General features: G+C 49.3%; 1 protein-coding gene across 3 annotated transcripts in view; it reads left to right on the forward strand.

The window, feature by feature from the left end:
- Positions 1 to 327: 327 nt before the first annotated feature.
- Positions 328 to 14,111, forward strand: part of LOC119962971 (coiled-coil domain-containing protein 60-like) — a 129,083-nt gene continuing 115,299 nt past the window's right edge. For 2 of the 3 annotated variants that reach the window (XM_038791381.1, XM_038791391.1), the window contains exons 1-3: positions 328 to 407; positions 526 to 815; positions 9,734 to 9,823. In XM_038791381.1, coding sequence (XP_038647309.1) covers positions 528 to 815; positions 9,734 to 9,823 — 378 coding nt within the window. In that variant the 5' untranslated portion in view covers positions 328 to 407; positions 526 to 527. Of the gene's footprint in view, positions 408 to 525; positions 816 to 912; positions 1,284 to 9,733; positions 9,824 to 14,111 lie in introns of those variants that run through there. The other variant, XM_038791399.1, reaches the window with a different exon arrangement.

A 14,111-nucleotide genomic window follows, 5' to 3' on the forward strand; every position in this document is an offset into this window, starting at 1 on the left:
TCCACAGATGCTTCCCGACCTGCTGAGTCAATCGTGCACAGTTCCATCCAGCCCCACTCACAACCCAAAACCTCTCCCCCCACCCACTTGGATGCAAGTCTGCAAATGGAGGCTGCACCACATTTTCAGGAGGGGTGCAAGCTAAGTCAAACACATTCTCAATTGGCTTAATTAATAAGAAAATAGATGTAATGATTTTATACGTATTAAATTAATGAGGTTTCATCAAGAATTCAAAAAAAGTGAAAAATGTATCGTCTTTGATGGACTGAAGTGAACAGTGAGAAGATTTCCCCCCCAATTTGTTGGAATGGAGAGCGCCGAGCTGCGGCTTGTAACCCAGGGTAACTAAACAAGCAGCTGAGACAGAAACAGCTCCTGAATTACTTTACACGGAATCACAGCAGGTTTGGAAGATTGTTTTTAAGAATTATAGTTGGAAATTGCAAAAAAGTAAACTTTTTAGAACCGTTTCATAACTTTTTTGGAAATTTTTAGTAACTTTTTAAAATGATTTATTTTCAGCCATGCCCACGGGCAGCAAAGTCCTGGAGCCGCGGAATTTTGTGGTGATAAAACCTCTGCCCTTTCCTCCGTCAAAAGGGCTGAAGGTGAAGGCCCGGAGTCTGACCGTCTACAGCCCCTGCGAGCCCAGCAGACAGCAGATCTTCCGTGAGAATTACCGCCGGAGGCAGGATCAGCTGAACCAGCAGGGTTACCGCTCAGTCTGCTGGAAACCCTATCAGGCAATCGGTCAGCCCCTTCACCTGGAGCCCAGGCAGCTCATCTTGCATTCACTGGGGCAGCTTGATCAGGTCAGATTCAGAGGCTTCATACCCAGAGTGCAGTCAACACACACACGTATACTTATAAAGGAACCAAACTCAGCCCCAAACACTCTCAAAATCAACTAGAGCAGAGTTCGTCTAACTCCGGGAGGGTTGCAGAACGATCAGTCACAGCTAGCTTTTAAATTGAGAATGCCGACCGCGACCGACCTTTAAATACAAACGATGGCGTCTTCCCACCAGAAGCAGTGGCAGAGAGCAGGTCACGCGTCTGACACGTACACTGATGCCATGTGCCCTTTCCGTCCCTGCTTTGGGCCTTAACTCACGAATATTGGCCGGCATGGGTCAACAAGGTCAGCCGGTTGGTAAAAGTGGGTCGGGAAAAAACGTTTAAAAAACACTTAACTCCAGTAACTGTTGACAATATTATGGCTTTTGTGCACAGGAATCCCCTCCTGATATCAAACTCTCCTTTCTAATCACATTTTCAAGGTGAGCACACGATGAGAAAATGGTTATCAAAATCCTTCATGACGCTGAACAACTCTATTTAATCTCCCTTGGCCTTCTTCACTGGAATGAGTACAATCCCAGCTTCTCAATATTCTTTTTCTTTCTATGTTAGGCTTGGCTGCAACCTTTAATAATTATAGTCTTTAGTGTCACAAGTAGTCATTCATTAACACTGCATTGAAGTTACTGTGAAATGCCCCTAGTTGCAACATTCCGCCGCCTGTTCGAGTATACAGAGGGAGAATTCAGAATGTCCAAATTACCTAATTTAACCCTTCCTGTCAGCATAGGACAGACAGTGAAGGGAAAGGAGTATATCTTTGAATAGTTGGTCAAAGAGTAACAGTCAGGGAGAGATGCCAGTCATTCAAATTGCAATTGAGCTTGACAACTTTGCAGTTAACATATTGCTATTTATAATTAGGGATGCTTTCTTCTTTCAAAGTGTTACTGGGCATGTTTTTTTTCTCCTCGCATTTTTATGTTTTTAAGTAAATGTGTAATATCCATGTTGAATAACACACTTATATTTTAAGAATGGGTATATCGTTGGTGTGATGAATGTAAGAAATTGGTGTATATTTTTTATACTTATATCTGTTGCAGTAATATTTTTAAATAGCCTGAATTTGGGTATTTATTTGTTGCAGCAATATTATTAAACAATCTAGGGTAAGGTATCCAGACTGCGCGTCTGCTCAAGCTGTAATTAAGAAGTCATAAAAGGTGAGGTAATGATCGATTCTAACCGTTTACTTGTTTACATACAGAGGGCTGATGGAACATTGTGATTGCTGGAGATTTCCTGGAGAGTAGGTAATTTATGAGGGGTTGTATTCAGTCCTAGGTAAGCCAGTCATGTGACATCTTAATGGGATAGAGATTATGTAATTAATGGGAGGAGCCAGGTTTGTCTGTAGTTTTGCAATTTGCCATCAGATTTGAGTCTGACAAGGCCGAAGGAGTTTAAGTTGAACCACAGTTTTGTCAAATGCTGCTTGGTTGAGCAGAAGTGTACTGAATCGGCTGCTGAAAGGAACTATCTCCAAAGGTCGACACAACTAAGCAATAAATAAAGCTAGCTTTATTTATTTAGAAGAGACATTTGAATGGGATTGCTTAATTGGGGTTAGTAGCAGGCAGTTAATAGAAGGCAGTTTTTAGCAAGCATAGATAGTAGGTTTAGGTTTCCCCTTTTGTTTAAGAACTTATTAACTGATAATTGTAAAGCTATTGGGCAAAATTTTCCGTTTGAGAAATAACTGTTGACGCTGGCACTGTATTGTGTGCGGTTCCCATTTCCGTTGGGGCTGCTAGTTCCGGAGTAATTAAGGACACGCTAATAAACCAGCAACATGCCCACGTGAATCTAGAGCAATGCTCATTGCTGCCAATGTTGGATTCGCTGGGGCCGGAATTGGCACTGGGGAACAAAGAACAAAGAAAAGCACAGGAACAGGCCCTTCGGCCCTCCAAGCCGGTGCCGACCATGCTGCCCGACTAAACTACAATCTTCTACACTTCCTGGGTCCATATCCCTCTATTCCCATCCTATTCATGTATTTGTCAAGATGCACCTTAAATGTCACTATCGTCCCTGCTTCCACCACTTCCTCTGGCAGCGAGTTCCCTCTGTGTAAAAAAACTTGCCTCATACCTCGGAACCAGACAAGCTGCTTAGAAGCACTCCCCACACACTCTCATTCCAGCCAAGAAGATGGCCCCACTGAGAGGAGCACCGAGATTCGCAGATGGAGAACTCGACCAGCTGCCAGATGCGGTGGAGGTGAGGCGGGACACCCTCTTCCCCAGGGTGGTGAAGAGGCTGCTGCCCATCAATATCAGTCGAGCCTGGACAGAGGTGGCGAGCGCTGTGGGCCTCACCTGACGGACTAGCTTGCAGTGCCACAAAATAATGAATGACCTCCTTAGGTCGGCTCGGGTGAGTCACCACCTCTGTGGCCCCCATGCCCCCCAACCGCCACCACCACCTGAGACTAATAAAAACCCATCTGCTTGCATCTCCCTCACATCCCATCCACACCAAACCCCAACACCTGTATGTTCCTCTATGGCCAGGTGCCTTACACACACATGCCACCAGCTACAGACCCCCTGTGTAACTCACCATGTCCTTTGTGCCCCTAGGAAAAGATGGCTCAGAACAGAAGGGAGCGGGAAAAGACTGGAGCGTGTGTACCAGACCTCCAGGCTCTCACCCCTGCTGAGCAGACGCCAACGCAGCAACCCGGGGAAGTGGAGGAGAGGGCTATCTCCCAGCTGGAGGTGGGAATGGGATAACCAAGTGAACACAGGAACAGGCCCTTCGTGCAAAGTGATGTCCCTATAGCAAGTTAGTCATCCCCTGCTTCCCAAGTTCTCACCATGTGTCTTGTCTTTTGTCTTGCAGGATCACCAACAGAAGAAGCGGGCCCGTTTGGGCTCTACCACCCCAGGCCACAACCCCAGCACACACCAGAGGGCTGGTCTGCTGGCCACACTGACGTCTTGGCACTGCACGCGCATGCGCCCTCCACCATCCCAGAGACAATCACCTGTATGACTAGATTCATAGAATTTACAGTGCAGAAGGAGGCCATTCAGCCCATCGAGTCTGCACTGGCTCTTGGAAAGAGCACCCTACCCAAAGTCAACACCTCCACCCTATCCCCATAACCCAGTAACCCCACCCAACACTAAGGGCAATTTTGGACACTAAGGGCAATTTAGCATGGCCAATCCACCTAACCTGCACATCTTTGGACTGTGGGAGGAAACCGGAGCACCCGGAGGAAACCCACGCACACACAGGGAGGATGTGCAGACTCCGCACAGACAGTGACCCAAGCCGGAATTGAACCTGGGACCCTGGAGCTGTGAAGCGATTGTGCTATCCACAATGCTACCGTGCTGCCCGTGTAGGTCATATTAGTGAAGAGGCTCCAAGGTCACCATCTGGTGTGCACGTCACACATGCCGCAGCACATCAGATGGAAGTAGGAATTCCCGAAGGAGCGGGCAGTCAGTGGGCTGCCCTATCCCAGGAATAGCTGTAGTCCAGACAGGTGTAGCATTCTGGAAAGGATGAACACATCACTGGTAGAGATGCAGATACAGAGCCAGGGTCTACAGGAGGGAGCGTCCGTAACCTTCCAGCGCCTGCAGGTGCAGTTGGAGGAGTCTAATCATCTCCGGCGCACAAGACGGTGCTGGCATTGCATGGTACCCAGGCAACCATTGGACGAGTGATGACCGTGGTGGAAGCCTTGGATGACATCCAAGGCTTGGGGCACACTCTGCAGTTGATGGCTGATGCTCAGGAGAGGGAGCCTAGTCACAGGCAGCCATGTACCAGGCCCACATGGACATTGCTGCAGCGTTCCAGAGTTTGGCCCAGTCACAGAAGGTCATGGATGAGTGTGTTGCAAGCATTGGCAAGGTGCTGACTGACCTGGGCCAGGCATCGAGAGACCTGGCACAGTGCCAGAGGGACATGACTGAGGCAGTGAGGGACACGTCTCATTCACTGAGGGACATGACCCAGTTCCACTACTCCATGGCTGCGGGCATCGAAACTCTGCTTGAGACGAGAGTGGACCTCCAAAACTGGCAGCACCAGGTGATGGTGGAATGTCTGGAGCTCACTCCGGTCTCACCTCCATCCCATGAAGTAGCCCGGGGCCATTGGGCACCCCGAGAGAGGTGGAAGTGATGGGGCTGGTGCCGGTGCCCCTCACAGGGGAGGGGAGTGTTCCTTACTGGAACACTCCAGTGCTTGCCTCCCACCTGACACTGGCACATCTGATGGGCATCAGGCAGAGCAGAGTGGCATATCAACATCTTTGACACCTGAAAGTTGGCCGGGTCCATCCAGGTCAAGGTCCTCCAGAAATCGTTCACCAGAGGCACCTCAGGTCACAGGGCGAGATGGGCAGCAGGCCATTTTCACGTCTCCTATGCTGTCTGGTTCACACCTGGAAGGAGCAGTAGGCCACATACAATAAAGAAGGCACCAGTTAGGTTGGCACAGGTGAATGAAAACTGAAATGAAAATCGCTTATTGTCACGAGTAGGCTTCAATGAAGTTACTGTGAAAAGCCACATTCCGACGCCTGTCCGGGAGGCTGGTACAGGAATCGAACCGTGCTGCTGGCCTGCTTGGTCTGCTTTAAAAGCCAGCGATTTAGCTCAGTGAGCTAAACCAGCCCCTAACCTGCACCCAGGGTGCAGCACATAGGTTAGGGGTCAGGGCACAATGCTCTAAATAAATAGTCACTATTAAACACCTTTGCACCAAAATTGTGACCTGCCTCAGTCCTCTGTCTGAAGGGTGTGAGGCATGGGAAGGGCAGGGCTGGTTGTGCAGGGTGGGAGGGTTGTGAGGCTGGTGGTGTTGGGTGTGCGTGTTAGAGGGTGGCACGGGGCGGAGCTCCCAGGCCAATGGATGATCCACCCGGGGTGACTCAGGTGGCAGGAGATGGGCCAGAGGTGTGAGGCTGCCTTTAAGGACAGTTTAGCCAGTGAATGGTGAATGACGCATCAGCATATCCATAACAGCCCCCCCCCCCCCCCCCCCCCCCCCCCTGCAGAAAGGATGTATGGGCCGAAGAGATGGAATGGCCACCTCACAGCCAGGGATCACCCAGGCTGCAGTGAAATGTGATCCTCCAGGCTGGAGTCAGACTTTGTGAAAAGATGTGGAGCACCAGAGCTCATTTCAGAGCGAGTTGTCATCATCCTCTGTCCCATGGGCAAGACCCGCACATAATACCAAACCAGGGCCAACACCCTCTAATGATGCTGATAGGACTCTTGGAGGAGAAAGCCGGAGCTGGGGTGTTGGGACGGAGTGAAGGGAGAAGGAACAGTGGGCTATGTCAGCGGCTATTGGGAAGGAGGCTCCATTTGGAAAAGGGAAGGGGGGTGGGAAGAGAGGTTGTGGAGAGGTGGGCAGGGTGGCAGAGCTGCCGGTGACCAGGCCTCTTGGTGTGAAAATCGGGGGGTGATTAAATTTTCTCACGTGCGGCAGCCTGACGTGCCAGCCAGGGCTCCATGCTATGGTCCTCCTGGCCATCCTCCTCGGCAGAAGAGGCCTGACGTTCTTTCTCCTGCTCCAGCATGCCCCCCTCTGCTGCACAATGTTATGCAGGACGTAGCAGACCACCACAATGTTGGAGACCCTCGTGGGGCTATATTGGAGCGCCCCACCGGAGCGGTTCAGGCATCAGAACTGCATCTTTAGTACGCTGTTGCATCTTTTAATAATGCTCCTGGTTGCTGCATGGGTGTCATTGTAGTGGGGCCTCTGGAAAGGTGTGATTAGCCAATACCTCAGCGGGTAACACTTGTTTCCCAACGATCAATCCCTCACCCGAGGAGTGCCTTGATTGTGGTGGGAACTGATGAGTGTGCCAGGATGTACATGTTGTGGGCACTGCCTGGGTATCGTGCAGATGTGTGTGATGCACGATCAATCACTACTGAAGCGAGATTGTAGTCCAATTGAAGGCTTTAATGAACAAGTAGTTACTCCAGCAGCTCCGGTACAGAATCACTGCTGTGGGTGAAACACAGACTCTTGTGCTCCGCCTGCTGGTCGGAACCAGCAGGCAGGTTCTACCACTCATACTACAGTATAAGGTACATCCCACCTAGGTACCGCAATACCCCTAATATAGCCTACCACAGTGTGTGATATGCAACTGGTGATCACACACCAACTGCTGATTTCAGGTAGTGGAACTCCTTCCTACTTATGAAGGACACTCCATGATAGGACGGTGCCCATGGGGGGAGGGGGAGGGGGGAACATGCGTCCTGTATGTCACCCCCTAAACCTGGGCATGCAAGCGCTGGCGACGACCTCCTGTGCAGGTCCCTGAGTAGGCCCTGTCCCTCCAGCTTGCATAACCGCTGCTGGTTGAACTGCAAAGTTCATTCTCTGCAGGGTGGGAAAAGGAAAGACATGTCAGCAAGCTGAGTATTCCCCTGCTCATCCAGATCCAAACGGCAACATGGTGGCCCTGAGTTGCAGTTCAGCTCTGTCCTCCAAAACCACCTCCACCACTCAGCCATTTCCCCAATATATTGCCTTCCACACTGCACCAGGCCTATGATGTGGGGAGCTTCTATCCAAACCCCATGTCCCTGACCACATCGGTACCTGAGCCTGCTGCAACCAGTGACCGCAATGGCTTCTTGGCCCCTGTTCTGTCTCCCCAGTGGGGTCTACGGTGGGTGTCCTCATTGGATGGGCCATGTGTTATTCCATCAGCAGGGTGGAACCTATTTGTGTATTGGAGAGGGTCAGGGTGTGCCACCAATCGCCTCCATGCTTAGAGGTGTGTATATGGACAGGTCCTTCAGATGGGGGTGAGCCAGGGAACTGTGCGTCTGGTGGAAGCGTAGTTTCAGTGTGATCTGGGTCCTGGGTGTGACACAGGTTGTGACAACCTGACCGGGGGGAAGGATGGATGGGAGCAGGGGTATGGGGATGGGAGCAGATGGAGTGGGCAGGAAGGGCTTGGAGTCAGCTGGAAGTCCTGCGGAGGGGGCAAGGTGATAGTGTCACTGATAAAGCCTTTGTCCTGAGAGGGGCAGTGTGCCAGTGAGGGTACCAAAGGCCACGGTGCATATGTCCTTTGTTTGGGATGAGCTCTGCTTTTCCCCTGCTTTCCCTGCAGAGGGGCTGTGCTTCTGCTGAATGCACTGAGGAGTGGCAGCACCTGGTGTGCCATTGATTGAGCTTGGCCACGCCCATCCCATTGATGGGTCAGCTGTGGTTTGAGGGTTTCCAGAGAGGTGGACTGGTTGGGGCTCCCAAATGGCCAGAAGCTCTGGGAACATTTACAGTGAGCAGTCAGCAGAGTGAGCAGCCAGGGGCATGTAACTTGCATCAAATGGGTGGGTTTAAAACAAAAACTGCAGTAATGGCAGTCTGAGCTAGGCCAATCCCGAGGGGGACACCCCGAAACCATGGCGCAGTCACCCTCCAGCAAGCGCTATAATTTCAAGAGGTTTTATACGTTTCCTTACCTTCTCTCTCTCTCCCTCAACAGCCACGGCGCCCAATCCCTACTTGTATAAAGCTGTTGTGAACTGCGCCCGTGTCACTTCCACCTAAGAGGTGGATAACTGCCGAGACCCGGAGCATCATCGGGTCCAATCCGCTAATGCAAATATATTTAAATGTATGTTTTGCATGCCACCGCCGGGGCGGGTCACGATCCTGGCTATTGCCACCAGCGAGGGACCGGTGCATGGCGTTTGCTTCGGCTGGAATACACCTTGATTTCCTTCGGATGTCTGATTACAGCTCATGTTTCTGGTATCGCAAGGCGGAGAATTTAGGTCATTGTCTTTTGTGCTAATGTAGTTAATTCTGTGTTTAAATGAAAGTTTATTTTAACATCAGATCATCACTTCTGAGGTGAAGTATCCGATCTTCACAGTTTTACAAATTGACAAAAAATGTTTGGGATTCTTGTCCTGTATCCCAACAAATGTTGGGATCAGTTCCGGTATCCTAACATTGGTATTCGAGAGAATAAAGAGAGCAGGGTTTATGGCACTAAATTACCATTTGTGTGAATGCTGAATGTCAGCTTGGACTGGTTGGGCTGAAACGCTTGCTTCCTAATGTAAAAAATGGATCTCTTTGGACCTCTAAAATCAACCATCATTATGCAGCATCAGTGTTATTTATTGCTTAAGTGTTTTGAGATAGTGGCGTTTCGAGTTCAGGCTCTTAATGTGTTTGCATTTGTAAATGGGAGCCACAGCTGCTGAGCAATCCCAAAAGATTGAAGCTCTTCTGAGAGACATTGCTGCAGTGATGAATACTCTGCTGCAAGTGATGCTGGAGCTGTTATATTCAGCAGTAATCTTTATAGGATCATACAGCACAGAAGGAGGCCATTCGGCTCATTGTGCTTGTGCCAGCTCTTTGAAAGAGCCATCCAGTTAGTTGCCCCTCCCTAACCCTTTGATCATTGTTCTGCAAAGTTTCCTTTTGAAGCATTAATCCAATTCCCTTTTGAAAGTTCCTATTGAAATGCTTCCACCATCCAGTGCATTTCAGATTAAAATAACTAGCTTCATTTTAAAACCTCCCACTGCCACCCCCACAGTTCTTTTTCCACTTGCGTTGAATCTGTGTCCTCCGGTTACTGTCTCATTGCTGGTGAAAATAGTTTATCCTTAAGTACTCTCTCGTTTATTCTATCAAAACCCTTCAAGATACTGAACACGGAACCTTTTTCACTGGATGGAATGCAATCCCAACTTCTCAATATTCTCTTTCAATGTTAGGCACTGCTGCAGCCTCTAACCATTCCTGTCAGTATGGGGCAGATAGTAAATCTTTGAATAGTTGGTCAAAAGTTTCTTCCAACGCTTCAGAGGTTTAAATTTATTTTTTCTTTGTGCAGACTGCAAATGATGAGCCAAATAGCACTGCGGAGGAAATTCCAGAAGAAACAAAAAGCTTCACCTCCCCAATGGTGTCGAAGGACAACAAGGTAGCCTTAACGGAAAATTGTGATTGATTTTGTTTTAAATGAAAAGGGGTTACGATATGGCTGGTTACCAGAGGTTGTTGGTTTCAAGATCTGGGAGCAATTGAACTGTGTAACAAGTGTTCATGTTCAGTTACTTGTTTTTGCCCATGCCGCCTCCCTGAAAATGCAGACCACCATTGGGGAATGGGAACATTCTGGGCGTGGTTCTCTGGCCTCGTTTCGCTCGAGCGACACTGAGTCGCACTACATTCCATATGCTTCACCTGATGTCCATGTCTATATATTTACATTGTGTATTTATTGTATATATTTTTCATGTATGGAACGATCTGCCTGGACTTTACAAAGAGCAATGGGCGGAATTCTCCGACCTCCCTGCTGGGTCGGACAATCGGCGCGGCACCGCGCGAATCGCGCCACACCGCCCCCATGCAGGGATGCAATTTTCCTTAGTGCGGAGAATCGGCGCTGCCGGTGCAGTCGGGGTATGCGGCGACTCCTCGGCCCGGGCTGGTGTGCCGATTCTCTGGCCCGGATGGGCTGAGCGGCCACCAACAAAAAGCCAAGTCCCGTCGCCGCTGTTCTAGAACATAGAACACTACAGCGCAGTACGGGCCCTTCGGCCCTCGATGTTGCGCCGACCTGTGAAACCATCTGAAGCCTATCTGACCTACACTATTCCATTTTCATCCATATGTCTATCCAGTGACCACTTAAATGCCCTTAAAGTTGGCGAGTCTACTACTATTGCAGGCAGGGCGTTCCACACCCCTACTACTCTCTGAGTAAAGAAACTGCCTCTGACACCTGTCCTATATCTCTCACCCCTCAATTTAAAGCTATGTCCCCTCGTGTTGGTCATCACCATCCGAGGAAAAAGACTCTCACTGTCCACCCTATCTAACCCTCTGACTATCTTTATATGTCTCTATTAAGTCACCTCTCAGCCTTCTCCTCTCTAACGAAAACAACCTCAATTCCCTGAGCCTTTCCTCGTAAGACCTTCCCTCCATACCAGGCAACATCCTAGTAAATCTCCTCTGAACCCTTTCCAAAGCTTCCACATCCTTCCTATAATGTGGTGACCAGAACTGCACGCAGTACTCCAGGTGTGGCCGCACCAGAGTTATGTACAGCTGCAGCATGACCTTGTGGTTCCGAAACTCAATCCCCCTGCTTATAAAGGCTAGCACACCATATGCCTTCTTAACAGCCCTATTAACCTGGGTGGCAACTTTCAGGGATTTATGTACCTGGATGCCGAGATCTCTCTGTTCATCTACACTACCAAGAATCTTGCCATTAGCCCAGTACTCTGCATTCCTGTTACTCCTTCCAAAGTGAACCACCTCACACTTTTCCGCATTAAACTCCATCTGCCACCTCTCAGCCCAGCTCTGCAGCTTATCTATGTCCCTCTGTATCCTATAACATCCTTCAGCACTATCCACAACTCCACCGACCTTCGTGTCATCTGCAAATTTACTAACCCATCCTTCTACACCCTCTTCCAGGTCATTTATAAAAATGACAAACAGCAGTGGCCCCAAAACAGATCCTTGCGGTACACCACTAGTAACTGAACTCCAGGATGAACATTTGCCATCAACCACCACCCTCTGTCTTCTTTCAGCTAGCCAATTACTGATCCAAACCGCTAAATCACCTTCAATTCCATACTTCCTTATTTTCTGCAATAGCCTACCGTGGGGAACCTTATCAAACGCCTTACTGAAATCCATATACACCACATCAACAGCTTTACCCTGATCCACCTGTTTGGTCACCTTCTCAAAAAACTCAATAAGGTTTGTGAGACATGACCTACCCTTCACAAAACCGTGTTGAGTATCGCTAATCAACTTGTTCTTTTCAAGATGATTATAAACCCTATCTCTTATAACCTTTTCCAACATTTTACCCACAACCAAAGTAAGGCTCACAGGTCTATAATTACCAGGGTTGTCTCTACTCCCCTTCTTGAACAAGGGGACAATATTTGCTATCCTCCAGTCTTCCGGCACTATTCCTGTCGACAAAGACGACATAAAGATCAAGGACAAAGGCTCTGCAATCTCCTCCCTGGCTTCCCAGAGAATCCTAGGATAAATCCCATCTGGCCCAGGGGACTTATCTATTTTGACATTTTCTAAAATTGCTAACACCTCCTCCTTTTGAACCTCAATTCCATCTAGCCTGGTCGACTGAACCTGAGTGTTCTCCTCGACAACATTGTCTTTCTCCAGTGTAAACACTGACGAAAAATATCCATTTAATGCTTCCCCTATCTCCTCTGATTCCACACACAACTTTCCACTACTATCCTTGATTGGCCCTAATCTTACTCGAGTCATTCTTTTGTTCCTGATATACCTATAGAAAGCCTTAGGGTTTTCCTTGATCCTATCCGCCAACGACTTTTCGTGTCCTCTCCTCGCTCTTCTTAACTCTCCCTTTAGGTCCTTCCTGGCTAACTTCTAACATCCTCTGAGCCAGCAGGACCTTGGCGTTGAAGGGTCCGGGGGCGGCCTGTAAGGGTGGGGGGAGGGGGGGGGGGTTTCCGACCCTAGGGGGGGCCTCCGTGGTGGCATGGCTCGCAATCGGGGCCCACCAATCGGTGTTCTGGCCTCTCTGTCGGGGGGGCCTCCTTTCCTTCACGCTGGCTCCTGTAGCCCTGCGGGGCCGGCGCGGGGAAGAAGCGCATTGTGCTTGCGCAAGTTGGCGCCAGCCCAACTGCGTATGCACGGACCCCGCGGCGTCGAGTTCAGGCCGGAATCGGCAGCTGGAGCGGCTTAGGCCGGGATCGGCAGCTGGAGCGGCTTGGGTCGCTCCGGCACCATGCTGCCCCACTGTGGGCCGGAGAATCGGGTCTCGGAACGGGCACCGACGCCGGAGTAAAACACTCCCGTTTTTACGCTGGCGTCGGCACTTAGCCGCCCGATGGGAGGATCACGCCCAATATTTTTCACTGTACCTCGGTACACATGACAATAAATCTAAATCAAATCAAATAGTGACCAGGTGCGGGATTTTGACTTTCCTTTTTGTCCAGGACTGCTGAGGCCGCCTGCAACAGTGGTTGCTTATTCTTGTACAGGGTCACAGTGGTTTGCATCATGAGTCTTCTGGGGCACTGCCCTCTCCCTCCAGCAGAGACTGAGAAGTTTGTACAGATGATACAGTAGTGCCAGTTTTCCATGTTTATTGAGTTCAGGTGGCATGGCATTAGCACCTTGGGCTTTACCCATGGCAGCAAATCAATAACTTTGCTAAGCTCCTCCTCCATGGGTTCAATATCTAGCTCTACCCTGACAGGCAGGCTCTCTATTGCATGTTGAACTTCCTCTGTAACATTGTTCCCCCAAGAATACAACTAAAGGAATTGTTCCATCCATCTCTCCAACTGTTTATCGCTATCACTGATGACCTTCCCTGACTTTATTTTCAATGGACTTTTGCCTTTTTGATCCCTTCAATCATGCCCCTAATATTGAAGGGCATCTGGACAGAGTTGTAACCAATAGTCACTGGCTCCTCGCCGAGCAGTTTGTTGGACTTCGCTTTGAGTTATTCTTAGAGTATTCAGAGTCTTCTCACTTGGGATGCTCTTACCATTAATGAGAGTGGACCACTTGGCTTCAGTGATAGTTAATCATTGTGATGTTCGCCTTGAGTCAACTGGCACTTTTTCTCTTTTGCTTCCCATATGTTAAAAGTTCTGCAAAGAAGGCGGTGTCTCAAAGCATGTTCCTTACCATTTCTGAACGGGATTGCCAATGGTACTCATTCAATCAAGTGGTAGATTTGTAGTTGTTTTTTGTCTGGGTGGGCAGTATGACTGACATTGATACGAGAACCACATTTCTGCTTTGAATGAAATATCTTCAATGGTCGTATCCTTAGCTTCATGCACTAGGGAATGATCTGGGTGAACACAGGCAATGCTGTGCTACATGTGTTGAGGATGCTGTTCGGAGAGTCACATCTGGTGATGATCAGATCCAGCTGGTGCCAGTACCCCGATCTTGGATGTCCCCAGGACACCTTGTGGCATGAGTTGTTCTGAAAGGTATTCATTGCACAAAGCTTCTGGTAGCAGAAAAGCTGAAGTAGTCTCTGTCTGTTCTCATTTATCTTTCCCTGCCACTGATGTCCAAGGCAGGAGGGACATGCGTCTTGGTCCACGCCCACTCTTGCATTGAAATCTTGCAGTACAGATGTTCTGACTTGGAAACTCTGCTGATAGCAGTGTCCAGCTCCTCGTGGAATTGTTTTTTCGCTTCTGGGG

Source organism: Scyliorhinus canicula, chromosome 1, assembly GCF_902713615.1.
Source record: "Scyliorhinus canicula chromosome 1, sScyCan1.1, whole genome shotgun sequence".
NCBI lineage: Eukaryota > Metazoa > Chordata > Chondrichthyes > Carcharhiniformes > Scyliorhinidae > Scyliorhinus > Scyliorhinus canicula.